Consider the following 20,178-nt stretch of genomic DNA (forward strand, 5'->3'; position numbering starts at 1 on the left):
CTTTTATTAATTTAAAAAATATTAAAAAGGTTTTCAGTGACATAAATATACGAGTGTATATATATTATATATATATATAATATAATATATAATATAATACGTTTCACTCACCCAATAAAAAAGGATGGTGCGTGGGTTTGTTTTTTGGTTGTATGCGTTCATTTTTACTTCCTTGTACCATGTAAAGGAAATAATAATTGCAAAAATTTCGGTTTTCGGATTTTGAAGGAAATATCCACTTTGACCATCCCTGAATCCGTTTTGACTGGTTTCGGCATGACGTCTGTACGTGCGTTCGTATGTATCTCGCATAACTAAAAACGATTAGCCGTAGATTATTGAAATTTTGGATTTAAGACTATTGTAACAACTTGTTGTGTACCTCCCCTTTTGATGACTATTGACTTGACCAAAAATATCCAACAAAAGCCCAAAATCCAAAATATTCGGATTTTTGTTTTTTTCTTAATTACAGTAATAAGCCCCCGTTGAGAGATTTTCAACTCTATATCATAAGTGGTACTTATTTTCATTGGTTCCACAGTTATAGCCAAATAAAGTTTTAATTAATGAAATATATGGATCTTACAAGGGAAGGCACATCGGTTTCGAATCAGACTTCAATTCCTTTTTTATAATTTAAATATATTGATTTATTAATAATTATTAACCCGACGGTAAAAAAATTCTAATAAATAATAATTTAAAACAAAATTAGAAGTTATTAGTGAAATAAAATTTTATGCATTTAAATTTAATAGGCGTACAAGGAAGTCATATAGTGTCCACATCAGATTTTTACTTTAACTGCTATTAGCGAAGTGCGGAACAGTGGTGGTGCGCCGGGCAGCTGTTCGAACCATTTATACTTCTCGAACGATTCAATCGTTTGAACAATATATATTTCTTGATAACAACGATTTATCTAAAATTATATTTGTGTTTTGGGGATAAAAAGGAAAACATTAGTGTTAGAGCTGTGTTAAAAAATCACAACTCAAGAAACAGCTAAAAATGTACAATATTTTGAAGCTTTTCGTTGTAAAGGTTTTTTTTTTTGTTAGTAGCTAAATTCATGAACGTTATTTAGTTACAACTGGCAAAAAACAAAATCATGTGTAATGAAACATTAACCATAAAATTTTCGCGGTGGGCCGCAGGTCCGCCTTTTTTCTACAATTTACGTTCTTCTTAAGTTTTTCTGTATCATTTTCTCTAAAAAAAAATAAGTAATTCGATTTATTACATGATTATCAAATTTACTTTTTTTTAAATTCAAATTTCATGATAATCTCTTACAAGTTATGTTTATACTGTTTCTCATACGTGATACTGCACGGAACATTATAAATGTACCTACTTAGAAATTTGCTTTTCTAGCATTTTTAATTTGATTAGATTCAACCAGTTTTAGTTTTAGGAAACAAAATTTCTTCAACATCATTTAAAATAAAATGGCGCTTTCCATTTATTAACACTTAATTTTTTTCACTCATCATATAACTATTTTAACTCATCACTGATTAATTGCTACATTCACAGCGGCTGGACCAATTTTAATCCAAAACAGATGATATCTATCAAAGTAAATAGGTCCCAGCTACTGTGGCTTTTAACGTTTGTAATTTCACAGTGGATTACAAGGATATAAACAGACATAAAGGCATACCCATCCAAAATCAATACCATAATCTGGCGTATTCAGATAATCATTCGAAGAGTCGTACAGAATGGGTTACCCTAAAGCTGGATTTACACGTGTAGTATTGCGCGCGAATTGTACCGCTACCGTGTCGTGACGGTTTCAAATGGAAAATGGTCAAACCCATTTGAAAACCTTAGATAGGCTGTTTTCAATTTACACATGTAGGACTATACGCTTACTGTGCTCAGACCGTACGCTCTTCGACTGCTTCGAATAGGATTCATCAAGGTCATGACAGACAACAGTACGACAAGTAATCATTTTTCATGTCGGATTTGTAACTTTTCCGTACTAATGAGATTACGGTAATTTTTGCTTGCACTAGAGCCTCTTTTTGTCGTATTAACTTACCGTAGAACTTTTCCTGGTCTTTCAAAATAATCACTGAATTTTCTACGAACTTCTATGGCTTCTGTGGTACCACGGCCTCCGACATTTGGAATGGAGTAGATCAGATTCGGAATAGTCGAACGAAAATTCAAAATTGTATTCGTGAAGAAATTATATAGAACACAAGCAACGAATGTAAGTTTTTCCGCATTTTCAGGCTTAATTTTAAAACGCCCGTACAATACTCGGAATTTTTCAACTAGTTGGCCAAAATCATTTTCTGAAGTACTCCGGGCTCTTGATAGAAGAGTATTCAATATTTTTTGATTTTCATTATTTCAAGAATATTTTGGGTAGGCCACAGTAAATATTTAAGAGGGAAACCTTCGTCCCTCACCAGCATAAAAGGCAATAGATCTGAATTTCCTATAATGATTTTGGTAGAGGTATATGCGCGCGTCCCTTTTCCAGATGCTGAACTAGATTCGAGATTCTCAGAATACCGCCATCCGTAGATTTCCCGTATCCTCCTACATCCACGACTACAAAATTATAATTCGAATCAACTACCTATAACCAAAAACACTATTGAAAATGAACCTTTGTAATTAAAATACAGTGAAACGCTATTTGGAGGTGCTTGTAACACTACTTTCTCGTTAATTGCAACAATGAAATTTGGAAATGACCAATAGCAGTTAAATTCTTCTGCAATTTTCGGTATAAATTATGAACCAAATAGGTTTTTCTTTTTTTCCGTTGTTCTTCTACGACCTCATATAAGCAGCAGGTAATAATTACGTCTCGATCAAGACACTACGTTTCCGTCTACGAACGAGAGAGTACTAATGAGCTAAAAGAAAATCAAGATGGAAGAAATATGTGCACAGTGTTTCAACAACAGTAATCGGAGTTCGTACGAGCATAGTACCGTATGTGTAAATTGAGACGGTAGAAGACAATCGAAGATAGCAACAACACGGTAGCAGTACAGTACGCGCCCAGTCGTACATGTAAATCCACCTTAAGGCTATTGAAGTTAATCGTTCAAAACCATAATAAAAACTAATTAAGAAGATCGATAATCTTTTTGCAATAATTATAAAGTTAATAAAAATTCGGTAACAGCTTCGAAAATAGTATTCTATTGCAGGGTAGTGCAACCAGAATAAAAATTGCAAAATAACAGCACTAAGCACTCAGTCACGCCAGTTAGGAAGAATTGGCTATAATATGCATACAGAAGCTTATAACTGGTCAAATCTAAAACGTATAATATAACATTAATATAATTCGTAATCAATAATATAACATCTACAACTAAGCTACAACCAAGCCAACTGGATTATTAGTAATGATGATATTAATGATAACAATATTATTCCAAATTGTACATTAGTTAATATTAATACCAATCATTAGTATCATAATATGTTTGTCGCTCCATACGTTTGACGTTGTGTTTGAAGCTTAATAATCAGTTTCATAGTAACGGTAAAGCCCACAGATAACTTTAGTTTATTTTTCAACTCCTTTTCTGATAATCTACGTATTCATTTCATTTTCTTATAGGTTTCTTTAAAATTCACAAAAATGATTACTGAAGAATACCCTAATTGTCTGCTTTTAACATTATTGACTTAAATCCCAAAATGGAGAAAAATTGTAAAAGAAAACATAACTAAACAAAACAAAGCCTTAACTAAAACCTGATTACTAATTTTCTCACTGACCATGCCAAATTGGGATTTTGAACCATACATTTTTCAAGGTTAATTTTGAATTAATTTTTGAACTAATTTTGCAAGGATTTTTTTTACAATTTAAAGAAACAACCATAAGTTGGTTACCATAAGCATGCTAACAGCGTGCGATACTTAGAACTGCATTTGGATCGCTGTCTGACATGAAGTTATCTCAGGGACAAAAGGACTCAGCTTAACATCATTAGGTTCAGAGATATACTGGTTTCTAGGCAGCAAGTCGCAACTATCATTATAGAACAATTAATTGCTGTACTCGGCGGTCCTAAAACTGATTTGGACCTACCGAATCAAGGTATCGGGTACGATAGCGATTAATCGTACAGCGATTACAGAATAAACTATCGAGAAATATAACAGAAGCGCTGCGGTTTGCGAAAAGCATTGAAATACACGAATGTCTGGGATTTCCAGAAAAGATACGGCGATTCAGTATAAGATATAAAATGAGACAATAAACAAGTGAACCACGAGTAAAAAGCGACTGCATATCTGTAATAATTTCTCCATGATTTGAGGTGAATCAGCTATCCTAGGGTGTTTTGTATCGTCGAAATTCTTCAATTCGTTTCGCCACTTAGTTTAATTGGTCCTTTGATTTGTTTCACTGTTTCTTTGTTTAATTAGTTATTCTTGGTGATTGACAGACTATTTTTTGGTGTTTTCATTGCTTTTTATGTTTTGAACTTTTGACTATTATTATATATTCTGTTGTTTGGAGTCATCTTTGTATGTACTTATTTATGTTTAGTATATATTTATGAATACTGTATAAGATATGTATATACATGCATACATATGTATACACATAGTTCTTCGGGGGATTTCATTGGAAACCCCTGTCTGCATCTCACTTTCTTTTTGTATTTAAATTTACTTATGGTCCGGTAAATTTGAATAGATTGTAAATGAAACACTGCAAAAAACATTTCTATAAGATAAATAAAAGAACGTGTGTGTGTAGTAATTAAGAAAATTCATTAAGGATTAAATGGAAAAACTGATAAAAAACTGGTTTGAAAATCTACTACTTAACTGCTAAACAGAGAAAAAATATTTAACGAATGTTTAAAATAGGCTGAATTATGGATCATTGCTCAAAAGACATCAAATTATTATTTTCTTGAGAAAGTTATTTTCAATAAGCGTTGTTCTCATTGGCTCGAGATATTAAACCACAACTTCATTTACAAATATCATCTCATTCACGAGGTAATAATGATTGTTTTTTTTCAATTATTAAGTACGTTTTCTAACAAATTTTGTTTTATAGGTTATCAAATCAAATTTAGTAGTTTATAAAATCACCATTTCTAACCGAAATAACTCGCTACGAAAATTACGAATACTGGGATACTGTTGATATAAAAACGTTTACATCTGACAAAAGATTATTTATCAAGAGCAGTTAGTAAGGATATTAAAACGTATTTCCTCCTTTTCGCCCGGGCGTAAGATCAAGTATTCCAAAAAATAAGCATTTTTCTATATTCTTTGGAAGTTTTAATAATGAAATGAAATAGCACTGGTTAACAGAAGAGTGAATGGGAAAAAGTAAAAAATCCACCTGTAAGTTTTTACCGTTATTTCAAGCAAGTTATTAAGCTTCAAACTAATTCAGCGCTGGTTTTGGGTTTGCTATATTTTCTACATGGCAAATAAATATATGAGCTCTAAAAGAAATACATTTGATACAAACATATCAATCCTATTTATAAAAAAATATCAGTAAGAAAACCGTATTCATAAAAAGGAAATAAACTAAGCCACAATTAAATGATAGAACGTCTTACTTCCATTCACTTCAGACGAAAAATTATTAATTAACAGTTAAAGTGAAGACAATCGTACATAATAATAGTGTTAAGATAGGTACAATGAAGTACGTACACGAAAGAAATATGTTTTACAAAATCAGATTTATTTTAGAATACAGATTCTATATTTTTCTTGGAATGACGTTCCCAATAAAGGTAGATTTTCGTTATGGTCATTATAACATTTTTATTTTAACACCGCTGCAAGAAAAAAATTAAGAAATATAATTAAAACTCTCATAAGCTTCAAGAGCATAAAATTCTGTCTTCCTGCTCATTTATTGCCTACAATTTTGCCTTGCATGGTTATTACCAATTTGCTGTACAGTGTTACTCTCTACTGATATGGTCAAAACACATTCAGATAATATTTATGTTCTTGATGGTAAAAAATTCAAGTTTTTTATTTACTCCATTTTTAATTTTCTTGTTTATTATTTTCGCATTTCATGGGATTGGTCGATAAATTCAATTTTCATAAGATTCCATTTTGTTTAAGCGACATGTGACAATTCTATACAGCATGACAATCTAGTTGGACTAGCTAGCATTCCTTGGCAGGTTGTTTGCTTCTTATATACGACTTATATAAGATATATATAGAATATATAAAATTACATTATTTATTAGCAATTAATATTTACAGAATATAAAATACTTATGTATTTTAATGACAGAGCAAGATCAAACATATAACAATGTTCGGAAACACTGGAAATATATGCGGAATTGTAACATATGTGAAATTATAACGGTGCAGAATTGTCGCATAAACCCACACCGTACAATAATACTGAAAACACGAAATCTCAAATATAATCATCAACAATTTACGATTATTCATTATGGAAATTTACGGAGAAATTCGGGCAGCCACAGTCTCATTTCCTCCTTTACGGACTCCCAATGGATGGGCTTGTGGTGATGTCGAGAAGGCCGAGCTGTACGTTAGACATCTATCTTGCTATGGCGTTCCGAACACATGATAAACAAGGAAGGAGTAGATGAGGAAGAAGATTTTGACCTTTGAATAGCCCTACCCCTCTGAGTCTGCTTATATAACCATTCTCTTTGGAAGAGGTATATAGTGAACTCAAGGGGTTAAAAAAATAATAAAGACTACTGGATTCGACTCTACAACGCATAAGATGTTACTTATGATGCCGTTTTCGGCTATATAATACATAAGAAACTTGTTTAATGGATTTCAAACGACACACTTCTCTTTGGAACGGAAAGTTGCTCATAATCCTATATCCAGGAAAAGCCTTAACCGGAAATCTTTTCTTACAGGTCGATTAGCCTCCTACCTACTTTATCTAAGATCTTCGTAAGGCTTTTTCTTCGAAGGCTATGACCTATGTAAGAGTGTGAAGATGTAATACCCGACCCTCAATTTGGTTTTAGAAGTGGCCACTCAACTACAGAGCAAACCCACAGAATATATAATGTTGTCATCGGATGTCTCCGGAGAAAGAGGTACTGTTCTGAGGCATTTTTAGACGTACAATAAGCCTTCTACAAGGTTTGGTTACTAGGTCTACTCTTCAAATTGAAATCTGCCCTTCCTCACTTATTATTTGATTCTGCGAAGTTACTTAGATGGTCGCTTCTTGTAAGTTAGGTACAATTAAGAGATCTCTTCTTTGAAAAATGCCTCGGGAATGCCGCAGGGCTCCGTACTGAAGCCGGTTTTATTTCTAGTGTATACTGCTGACATTCTAGCGTATGTATTCGCTAACGAGTAGGGATTCCCTGTTGTCTCATTCTAACAAGGTCCTTCTAAATAAAACTTTCTTGAAGCCGATATGGACAAATGGGATTCAGCTCTGGGGAACGACGAGTGATAATAATATTAACTGATTCGAACGTCACAGAACAAGATATTGAGGAAAGTGACCCAACTGTGTTGGTTCATCAGGAGTTTTGAAATACATGAATACCTGGGGATCCCGTATGTTCGAGATGAGATTGTCCGTTTCGGTTCTAAATATACGGTTAGACTAAATAGACATCCCCTTCCTTTGAATCTACTAGACAACGGTGATGACGTCACACGATTGAATAGGGTTCATCTGCTGCTGGACCTTAGTGTGATGGTGGTTGAAAGTACTCTATTTTCATGTTTATTATTTCTGCAACTATTTCTTATTGATATTTTTTAACAATTTTTGTTTACAATTGTTTTAAAACTTACTTTGGTGTATTACCCCTATTACTGTTTGTTTATTGTTGCCTTCATTCGTACATTTATTTACCTGTGCTTATCTTTGATAAAAGATATCTCGTACAAACTGAATGCGTTGTACACATGTGGTCCATATACTGAGCAAGTTACAGAACCCAGTGATGATAGTGCTTTTGACATAATGATTGAATCTTACTTTTTACTATAAATATGTTTGTTAATATGTACGTTTATGTTATAATCATTTACTGTTTGTTTTCGTGGGGGTCATCATTGATTGGCCCTATCTCATATAATATTCTTTATCATATTATTAACTCATGGTTTTGTTAGGAGACCGATTGTAAATTTTTGTTTTACAGCAAAAATAATTATATATATATATATAATTATATAATATATATATAAATATAATTATATATATATATATATATTTATAAAAACTTGTGATTTGATAAGCTACTTAGCTGTTATTAGCTATCTTATGTTATTATCTGTTAGCCTATATTTTTCTGCACTAATACTTATGACTGGTTTTCACTTATTATTTCCAGAGTCAAAATTTCTGATTAATAATGTACAAAGTGAAGACATAAGGAATGTGTGCTTCTGCCTCTCCTTAATAAATATATTCTTTTCTGTGTTAATACAAGAAAGAAAGGTATAAAACTCAGTAAAAACATCTACAAAAAGACGATAAGATGAAATTTATTAGATGTTAGAAGAAGAAAATAACAAAAAGATTAAATAACTAAGAGAAATACTTAATTAATTCACCAGTAATCTTATAAAATAAACGGTTGTTGTATTAGATTATATTACATATAATATTTTTAGCGTAAAACAAAATGTCAACTGCGACTTGGATTCAAGATCCGAATCCAGAACCTTCCGGATTAAAGATGAAGACGCTACTGCTAAACTATGGAAATTCTGTTAAAACGGTAATTTCTAAAAGAAAAGGGTAAAGAGGAAGACCGAAAAGAATACAGCTAATGTTTAAATAAGAGACCTAAAGAAGTACTAAAAAGAAAGAGATTAAACAGTTATAAGATTCAAGTTTCAGCTTGAATAAATTAGAATCAAAGAAAGAATTTGAATAAACAGAACAAAGGGAAAATAAAGGAATGATAACTAATAGTACTAATATTAGGATATTACAAATAATAATAGTATAATAATTGTATTTTAAAATAAAATAATATTACTGTAAAAAACGTAATATTTAAATAAATTAGGGATTAAAAACGATAAAAGGACAGAAAATTTTTTACTACATGCAGATATTTACTGTAGTTCAGAGAATTAGATTTTTTTTTAATTTTCTGTATATGAAAATAAAAATCAGTATTATTTTTACTAGATTGCTAGCTTTTATGTCAGTTATGATTTTCTTTTATTCATAATTAACGTTTTTTTTTTTGTAATTTATTTAATATGGAAGGGAAATAAAGAGACAAATGAAAGGATAATGTTGCGTAATAATGTGGTGTTTTGAAATATTTTTGACTATTAATCATAATAATTATAAGACGAGACTAGAAAATTAATAAATAATTAATGGGAAAAAGTATATTTATTCATTAACAAAACTGCAGTAGTCTTGAAAAAAAAAAATAGAACGATCTTAATTTTTAGAAATTAATGTTGAAACAGGTTGAAATGCACGCTCAATTAGTGCAGAAAAATTAATCAAGAAAGCAAATAGTAGCTTACTTGATGTCTACGACGTGGCCAAGAGATGAATTACAATTTTTTTTTTCTTCCATGAGAAAACATTTTTCACCAGCTCCTCTCCGTACTTTCTAGACAAGAAATGAGCGTGAGGATGCGGTCGGGGTACAAGATGTAAGGGGTTTGGGAAGGAAACTCCAGGCTGATGAAGCCCGGAGGTTTCATCTGAAGCTATTGTCAGAATTCCCCTTCCCACCGCTGTTCGCTGTGTTGCTAACTCTTTACCCCGGCCATGCCGTCAACAATTGCATTTTTACCCACAAGGAAGGATAGCTAAATGTCGACCATTGTATTCTAGTACAAGAGACTTACACTTCAACTCTATTCTAAGGCTACGTTAAATGTTTTGTAGAAACAATAAACAAAAATAATTATACAAAAAACAACAATAGAAATTATAAAATTAACTCTTGCTGTATTAAACAAATATTTTTCATTTTTACAATGAAACGTTTATTATAATTTTTATCATACATGCAAATAATTTTAAAATTAGACGACACGAATATCGTAATGTATTACATAATTAATTTTAAATTAACAGATAAACACTGGATAATAACTACTTCTCAAGGACTTATTTAATCGATTTAAAATTTCGAATTTTTAAAAAAAGTTATTATAATGTTTGGACGTATGCCAAATCTAGCAATATAGAAAAATAGAGTATAATAAATAAAATATTTACGTGGATTCTTAATTTATAAGAAATTTTTACAATAAATGAAAAAAATAATATAGAGCAATAATGATAATATTAGTTTACCTGTAATATAATGTTAAAACGTTACTTTATGGTAGTATAACTGTACTATATAATATATAACTCTTTAATAATATTAAATGCAAATGTATTAATCATATCAACGCTATAAAATTATAAATTTATTACAATGAATACAATTTAAGATAAAAAGTTATGTGATCAATCTTTTTTTTAACGAAATTCGTTTATAAATAGTTAATTGAAATATTATAGCATTAAAACAAAATCTTGAAAATAATTTACCTCTGATTGAACGAAATCGTGAAATAGAAATTATAATAATACAGTCTAAAAAAATCATAAAAATGAATAAAAAAGCTTCTTTGGTTAAATTTTTTATTCAGTTGTTAGCAACAATTCATTAAAAGGTTTCTCTAGGTTTTTTGCGTAATTTACAGGCTAAATTGCAATTTAATTAACGGTTATTTAAATGTTTAACTAACATATTTCTTAAAATTTCTTAATGTATACGTTGCAATCTGTTTAACTTGTGAATAATAAGTTCCCCCTCCACGGCACAATGAGATGTAATGGACGGGTAGTTTTGTACAGACTCAGGCCGACCATTCCTGAGATGTGTGTAAATTAATCTTAATTAAACCTCTTAATTCACTTGACATAATAGAGAGAAAAAAAATATGCAAACGTAACACTGAAAATGAAGTACCATAAAATCAAACATTTATAAATTTTGGTTATAAATAAATAAATGTTGAATAAATAAAACAAAAAATGTGTAATATATCTCACAGTTTCATCCTCTATAGCATTGAGTACTATACAATTAAAGATGAAGTCTGGAATTTACAATCTGATTTTACTGAAAATTGATAAAATCTGGTACAAGGTTTATTTTTAAGCTTATTCTTTTATATACACATTCATGAACATGGTTTATTAAAGTTTGTAAATGTAAAATTATAGCAGTTGGTAAAGGAAAACGTACCCGGATTTTAATTCATCTTTAAGTAGATCATCTTTGAGATTACGATGCATTTGGAATTTAGACCAAAAAAGATTGAAATTCGAAGATTTTCACGCATACGTTTAATCCAAAATGTTTTAGCATTCTACTGAAAGTGGTTCGTAATTTATAGGAGTTAAATAATTCGTTATTTTCTTTCAGACAGTTGGGAATGCTATAATATTAAAAAGGAAATAAAAAATGTTTGTGTGTGTGTATATGTATATATATGTTTGTAAAATTTCAGAAGAAAATCCCAAACCCTAGGATTCGTTAATGAACAATAAGAGTCAAAAAGAGTTTATGAATTTATGGAATTTACAATAAATAAGCAATTACAAAACTACAGTAACTATTTTTTTTTTTTTTTGTTGTAGAAACTGTGTTTTATAGTAATAGTTTTATAATTTAAAGAAATTGGGATAGAGAATGTAAGACAAATGTACCTTAAATAAAGCATTTTTGAAATAGAATTATCTGCCAGAATACTCAGTATTACATATATACTCAATATTGGTACATACATCTGTCATAAGTTATGAATGTAAAAGGAGTCTAGCTTGTGATTTTTAGGTTTACAAAAATTTTTTAAATAATTTTTCAATTTCATGAATAATAAAAATCGGTCGAAGTTTACAAAATGTGTAAGCTTAGAAAAAAGTAAAAGGTTATTATTAAAAGATGCCAAAATTGAAAAATTGATGCACTGATTAATCTAGGAACTTTGCCGGTAAGCAAATACATTACTCCAAATACAATTTTTCGGTATGGTATTAAATTCCATTTATTGAAAAAATAAAAAATGTTAAAAACAATTCGCAGATCATGATTATGCTATATGCAAATCATCAATCTGACGTCAGACATACGAAATTAAGGATGTCCTTAAATAGCAACATTCCGCCTGATGACAAGTTCCATGTTCGGTAATCTCACTTCAAAATTCTGATGAAAGAATTAATTTTAATGGTTTTATAAATTCTTTTTTCAGAATAATTATTAAAGGACTTTTTTGGGTAAATTGGGATCGAACTCTATATTCAGTTTTTTATTGTATAAATAAAAAAAGCTAGGCCCGATGAGTACTTCGAACAAAAGGATCCCCGGAAGACTAAGCAGGTTAATCAGAGACGTACTAGTTGATGATGATCCTTCCTAGACATTCAACAAATATTCGACAAAATTTAGATTCCCGGTCTCCTTTTCAAACTGATAACAAGTCTACCTCAAGCCTATCTTGCATTACGTAGTTTCCAGATGGGCCTTCTTCTCAAGTCAAATATAACCAGTAAATGTTTGTCTATATAGACAATCAATCAAGAGTTCCACAGGGTTCTGGTTTAGGCGGAAAACTGCACGTTGCAATCGACGTCATCAACGAATGGCTCCGTAGATGAAAGGTGAAAGTCAATCCTGCCAAATCGAGTCACGTTATATTTACTATGAGGAGAAATAATTGCCCTTCGGTTCAACTAGACAATACTCTCATTCCTGACGCGTACACGGTACGGTACCTAAGGTTATATTTAGATCGTCGACTGACTTGGAAGAATCAGTCAGAGAGAAGGGACGCCAAATGAATGCTAAACATGCACGAGCGCATGTTGGTAGGAGATCTTATTTGTCCTTGACGAATAAATTGTTGCTGTATACGGTTTCCCTGAGAGTAGTATGTACGGGGCATATACGGTGCACAAGTATGGGGGACTACTGATAATAGTAACGTTGAAATCATCCAGTAATTTCAAAAGAAGGTTCTCAAAATAGTTTTTAGGGGTTCCATGGTTCGCGAGAGACGATAAGATGCACAGGGATCTTCGGGTGTCAAGTGTTCGTAAGAATACGCAGAACTAGCAGGGACTAAATGTCAAAGCTGGATAAGCATGTGAATCATCTGACGCTGAATTTTCTTGACAATTTATTGAAGAAGTAAGACGATTGAGAAGGCTACATGTACTTACTGGACCGCGCTGATCTTTGAAGGCATGGATGAACAATGGGGTGCGTGACCCAGAAGTGGTTTTTATTTTAAATATAGTTTAAACTTTTAGAATCTACACTATTTTTGTCTTCAAAATTTATAACTTTAATGTTTTGTGACTTTATTTTTATTATCTCCTTTATTATCTGTTACCTTTATCATATTTACCTTTGTTTTTAATAAATAATTTCTTCGTTTGTGTAATGAGAGGTGATGCATATTATTAATATTGTATTTGAGGTGAGCTGTCTTTGAATGGTGTCTTGACACGTTACTTTTAGCCATAAAATTTTACTTATGGTCGCAATACTTTTGACGACCGACTATAAAAAACAGAAGTCTGGAATTATGGGATTTACATAAAAGTTAACAAGTAATAACAATTATAAGGGAGGTAACAATATGTATCTGTAAAGAAATAATACTAATCATAAAAAGTAATTAAAATTAGAAAAATTTAAATGTACAGAAATTGATAATAATTCTTAAACATTTTGATAAATAACGAAATATAAATACAAAAGATTTGGCGTAATACTCACACGGAGAAGTGGTACACGAAACAGATCCATCCTCCAGGATGCTCTAGGAAGACGTAGACTTTCTCCTGGAAGGACTTTCCCCTCCTCTGGTGGAACACGTACTTAGCCTTGAACGCTTGGTCGATGGGCAGGTAGATGGGGTAGTAGGGGTCCGGTACCCCCGGGGGTGGTGGTGGTGGTGCTCTTTCCTCCGCCTCATCCTCGTCTCCAGCGTCTTCGGTCTCACCCTCACTACCGCGGCCCTCCCCTGCACATCGCCGCGGCCGACGTTTCTTCATCGGAGTAGGCACCCTCTTGTGATGGGCCTCTCCGTAGCGCGGCATCCGACGATGGTTCACCTCCTGCCCGGACAACTAATCTTTATAACTCATACTCCCATATTAACCGATAACACGTAACTTCATCCACCAAAACCAACACCCAACTGATGAATTAACTTTCATACCGTAAAAATAATGGTAAATAACAATAAAGTAATAGAAAAAAACCGAAAAATTAGGAAATAAATTTTCGATTCTTAGATTAGTTAAAATAATAAAAATTATTATTTTTTTTTCACGGTAAAAAATGATGTTATAGTAAGAAAATAAAATGTAAAACAAACTAAGGATAAAGTGAAAATGAATGACATAGTCAAGTAATACATTTTTAAAACTAAAATGATGCATACAGCCTATTCTATTCTATTTTTATCTTTTTTAGCTAGGTACTTTTTCGGTACATAAATAAACTGAAATAACTATAGTTCCCGATTCGGGTCCAACTCATTAAATTTTATTACCTATGCTTAAACATACAAGAGGCAGGAGTCATTTTTTTATATTAAAAAAAAACAATAAACAAAATTTCGCTATAAACTATTTTACTTAATGCAACGAAATAATTAATGATCACGTCACAGAATATTACTGTGATAGTAGAACTACTTACATAATTGAAAAAGAAAATTATACATAATATGAAAATTTCACTTCACCGCAATGAAAAAATTGAATAAAGAAATTAAAGTTACAAATAATAAACGTTTCACCATGTACTAATTACCACTTAAATTCATTACTAGAACAATAGGATAATTAATGAATGGCTGACGGTAATTATACATTTATTTTATAATATTTTAATTCATACACTATATGGTTATTTTGTACTTTAGTATTGCATAGAATATTATTCGCAGAATACATTACGTCTTTCTCATTAAATAAAAATTTCACAGGCAAATAACATTTATTTAATGCATCTTTTTTTATAAAAACATTCATTGAAGTAAAAATGAAATTTAAAAACGCAAACAATATGTAATTATTTTTCAAGAAAGTAAAACAAAAATCAATTTGTACATGAGATTTAGGCAAAACTTATGCATGATTTATAGGCCAAATTACAATAAAACTCATTATCAGTAGGTGTTAAACCAAGAACCAGTACACCGATATAAAAAATAAAACAAGAAAAGAAGTGCTTCAAAAATGTCCAGTAAGGTAAAAAAGTTTAATCCGTACAGACAATAATAACTGTTGGCAGTCTTTTTCTTTTAACTTATAAATTTAACAGCTTAGTTATCTTTATTTATTTAAGTTTACTTCTTCCCCCAATAATAAAGGAAGATATTCGTTTAACGCTTTTTGAGGGTTGGAAGCTTTAATTTTTTTTTTTTTTCAGTTTGTAATGTATTATTTTTAGTTTTTAACATATTTACTATATCTGCTAGGGATGGCCATTTACTAGTCGAAATGCAGCATCTATTTACAAATTTTCACTTTTTTAAACTTTTTTGAGCGATTTTATTTGCTGTTTTATTTCGTTAGCCGTGTTTATGTAGGAATAATTCTATTTAATATTTTTTTTTTTTTAATTTTAAATTTTTATAATTTTAATTTTATAATTTTTCTCTCAAGTTTTATAACTTAAATTTACAAATTAAGCACATTATAATTTATTCTTAAGTTTTATAAACCATCATACGAAGGAATATAAAATAAAATTATTTAGTTTATAATAAAACATAATAAAAAAATTCCAGACATTAAAAAAATTTTACTAGTGGATTTTAGTACCCATATTTTTTGCTCCATGAATATTATTAACCAAAAATATCATGAATAATGAGAAAAATAAATTATAATAGCCGACCTCCGCGGCTGAGTAGGTATTGTCTCTGCATTTCGTGTGCAGGTTCAGGGTTCGAATCCCGGTCAGGCATAGCATCTTTTCATACCGATTCCCACCGAGCTAATGACCGTAGCTGTTGATGTCCTCTCTTTCATAATAAAAAATAAATAGAAATTAGAGGGTGTAAGTTTTTCAAATCTCATTTTATCTTTAATTTGTCATAACATCTTTCATTAATCTACTGTTTTCTTCTGCATCAGTACTATCTGCATCTTATTACTTGTCGAAATTCAGCATCTACTTACAGATCTTCACGTTTTAAACGATTTAATTTGAAAACGATAAACTTAAAAAAAAAGGATCCATGAAAAGCCCTAAGTTCAGCTTGCTGCTTAAATGAGGGAAAAATATTGAGAAAAATTTCAAAAAGAGTACTTCTTCCACAATCTGTTTATTAGATAACTAAATATTATGCATAACAAAATTATTCCCATTTGAAGTTTTCAGTTTTCTTTGTGGAACATTCCTTTGAATATGGTAGTAAGAGAAAAATGTAATGGAAAGAGTCGGCTAAAAAGAAACTAAATACCCGGTATTTAAAATATTTAGGGAATATTTTATGATATTATCATTAAACATATACGTTTCATTAAATCTTCATTCTCGTAAAGAAAAATAGCCTGTCGTTAAAGTACAATGCACTATTGAATTACACAGTGCAGTACTAAAATATTCCTATTAAATTTTATGATAGGACATTAGCTAAAAATTATATTGTATAATAACGGAAATTAATCTTCAGTTACCTCATAAAACGAAATTCAACCGTATTTTTAATAAGATAAATTTATAAGTAGCTGCAACTATGAAATTCACAAAATTAATATTATATTTTTTTATTTCAAGATGTTTTACAAAATGAATTTTAAAAGGCAAATGGAATAAAATTTTCTAACATTTCAAGTATTCAAGATGAAAGTAATAATATTTTATTTAAATTGTAATAGTACTGCACTACCATTGTGCATACTCCACTTATACGCCTAATTACATTGCGAATGTAGCTATTATTCCGATCATTCCTAAAAGTATTATTTGATGCTCAAAAAATTAAGTGCAATATAAAATAGTTGTTAAAATCTAATCCAAGGAATAACATAACTGATAATTTGAGACCGTCAAAAAATTTCCAATTGATCAATAAATAAAAATACATGGAAAATACTAAGAAACTGATTTTTTTTCTAATGTTAATCTACATAAATTATTATTTTTTTTATTATGAATTATTATTTATCATTTTAATTCTTTACATTAATTAAACTTCATTACAGAACTTTCTATACTTTTAGAGTTCTAAGAGAAATAAAATTAAAAGTGAAATATTTGAATAATTAATCACACTCTCCAGTGACATGTAAAAGTAACTTCACAGTTACTTTCGGTTTTAAAGTTTTCAATATTTATAAATGAATAGATATTTTTAAAAATAAATCGGCTATAACTGTGTAAATTAATTATAATATTAATAGTAGTATAATTTTTTCATTTTACGAATTTAATTTTTTTAATAAATAGATGTATTTACTGAACCGTTAAAAGTTTTAAAATTTGTTTTTCTCATTAATCTTATACCTTTTATAACCTTAATAAATTTACGTATAAAAAGCAAATAAAAATATATTTATTGTTACACCGATGTTTTATTTTTTAAAAACATTTTACATATTAGAATAAATTGATAACGCTAGTACTTCTATAACATACTATACTTTATTAGTTGATTGCGTTCCTAAAACCTTAACCTAATAATTGACTAATTGTATATTTATCATTCAATCAGTTGTTAGGCCGGTTAATTAATAATAAATTTCTATCATGAACACGTCATAATTAATTAATTAATTCTAATTGGTTGAAGGCATTATAGATTAAGTTAAAGGTGGTAATAATATGAATTTATAAATTTTAATAAAATTAATTTAAAGTAAAAAACTTAAAAACGTAAAATAAATAAAAGATATTTTAAAACGATTTTTTTCCATCTAAATTTTAGAATTATTTTACATCAAATTTAACCAATATTTTAATTTTGTTTAACTAAAAACGTAATAGACATAGAATGAATTAAAATAAAAATTTCAATTAAAATTAATTATTATAAGATAAACTTTTACTGTACTGCAATAATATAAAATAGTACAACACACAGGGGATAATTAAATAATCGTTATAGAACATCCACACCGTATTCCCATTTACAGATTTCCAATGTGGAAAATAATTCATGTAAACAAAAGAAACTCCAATTCTGATGTATATAATTTTTAATTTAATTTTTCAAAGCCCGAAAAATAATGATATTTCAGGGTTATGCTGTATAATAATTATTAATGATAAATATTTAAATGATTGTTTTAAAAGATTTAGAGCTAAATGAGAACACTTAAAATATCAAATTGAATACAAAAATTTTATTATAGTAATAAAAAATAATCTCTTCAGTTTGTAAAGTAAAATAGCAACCATAAAGTCCATCATTATCAGTGCTGCAGAAAGTAATACAGCTTTATTAGTTATCAAAAGTTTTAGTTACAAACCAAAAAAAAAAAAAAAACTAGAATGAAACAAAAACTAAACAAATAATAAAATAAATTAAAAAAAGGATAAAAATAACAGTAAAATAAATAAAAATAGCAGATAAACTAATCCAAGTCACGCTATATATTTCTCGATAAGTTTAAAGTTTATTAGCCGCTTTATAATAGCGGTAAAAATCATAGATTATATTTCTACGATCAATTTTCTGATAACCTATGTATTTCATTTCATTACTAAAAGTTTTTTTTTAAAAAAGGGAAGAAAAAATAAAAAGATTCTTGTTTTTTTATTATATTTCAAACTCTGGAATTTAAATCTATGTGAAACGGGGAAAAAATATTAAAACATTATTTTAAAGATCTTTAATGCCTAAACAAATTTTTCCTCATTTCCTTTAAACTATTAAAGGTTTTTCAATTATTAGCCATTTTCCCAAGTAAAAACAACTTTCTTCAGGAAGGGTAGTTAAAAAAATATCTAATATTTCATTTAGTAATACGTTAAATAATAAATACATACAAAATAGTTAAAATTATTATTAATATAAAATTATCTATTTTTATACGAATATATTTTTAAATAACCGGTATACAGAAAAAAAAAAATACTCTAATAATTGCATCATAACAGAATTTAAACTAATGTTGTGAAATACTGGTCATCGGAGAGCCGGTATATGGTCTAAAACAATAATAATTCTCATGGATGACTTAATGTACTTCGTCGATAATGGCACAAAACGTTTATTAAAATTTAAAGTCAAATACACCAATTTAACAATGACGTAATAATTTTTAAAATTTCTTATTGGGCTTATAAAAACAGACATTATTAGTATAAAAAAAATTATAAAATAAAATTCCGGACATAAACAGCAGCAGTTACTTGAAAAATAGCCGATATCTAGAAAATCTTTGGCTTAAAAATACCATAATAAGCAAAGTAATAAGATAAAGCTAGTTACTAGGCAGGTGAAAAAAAAACGTATTTCTAGAATTTTGTTTCATGTTTCACATGGTATTGAAGTCGAGTTAGGTCTAAATATAGTCAATATAGTCAAAGGGTATTTTTCCTTTTTTTTAAAAAAAGAAAAATCTGTTAACAAAATTTTAAACGTTAACATAAAACAAGCTGGACATGAAATAAGAGCTTATCGACATTCTGAAGTAAAGTACGGTTTTACTTTCGATCGCACGATGGGATTGAGGGGTAAAAATTTATTTTTTTATTTATTTTACGTTTTGAGATGAGAGGAATAAAAAAATACTATTTGCTTTATATGTAGTTTCTTTTGATATATATAGGCCTATGTTTAAAGTTTGGGGCTAAAAAATCTCTAAAAGTACTAAATCGATTTCATTGAAATTTATATATACTGTAGTAGTGTATCTCAATTGTGCATTTGAAAATTTTATGAAGATTTGTCGAGTCGTTCCTGAGTTTCGCTCAATTTAAGGTCAAAAACAGAAAACGTAACTTCAATTTAAGGTTATGTTGACTTTTAATGCTAGCGTATCTTTCATACGCGCTTATGCAGTAAGTCACAGTGGTGAGTGACTTTAGACTAGATGTTTGTGTGTCGGGTCTGATTGTTATTTTTAATTATTTCATAAAAATATTAGTACAATTATTTAATTTTCTTACATAAACAGAAAATATATTTTAATATGAA

At 29.4% G+C, this 20,178-nt stretch overlaps 1 protein-coding gene across 1 annotated transcript in view; it reads right to left on the bottom strand.

Annotated features, from left to right (window-relative positions):
- Positions 1-14,083, bottom strand: part of KCNQ (KCNQ potassium channel) — a 334,382-nt gene extending 320,299 nt beyond the window's left edge. The window contains exon 1 of the mRNA XM_075358044.1: positions 13,791-14,083. Within this exon, the coding sequence (XP_075214159.1) occupies positions 13,791-14,068 (278 nt within the window). The 5' untranslated portion in view covers positions 14,069-14,083. The remainder of the gene's footprint in view (positions 1-13,790) is intronic.
- Positions 14,084-20,178: the final 6,095 nt, after the last annotated feature.

This window comes from Lycorma delicatula, chromosome 2 (genome assembly GCF_047948215.1).
Source record: "Lycorma delicatula isolate Av1 chromosome 2, ASM4794821v1, whole genome shotgun sequence".
In the NCBI taxonomy this organism is placed as follows: Eukaryota; Metazoa; Arthropoda; class Insecta; order Hemiptera; family Fulgoridae; genus Lycorma; species Lycorma delicatula.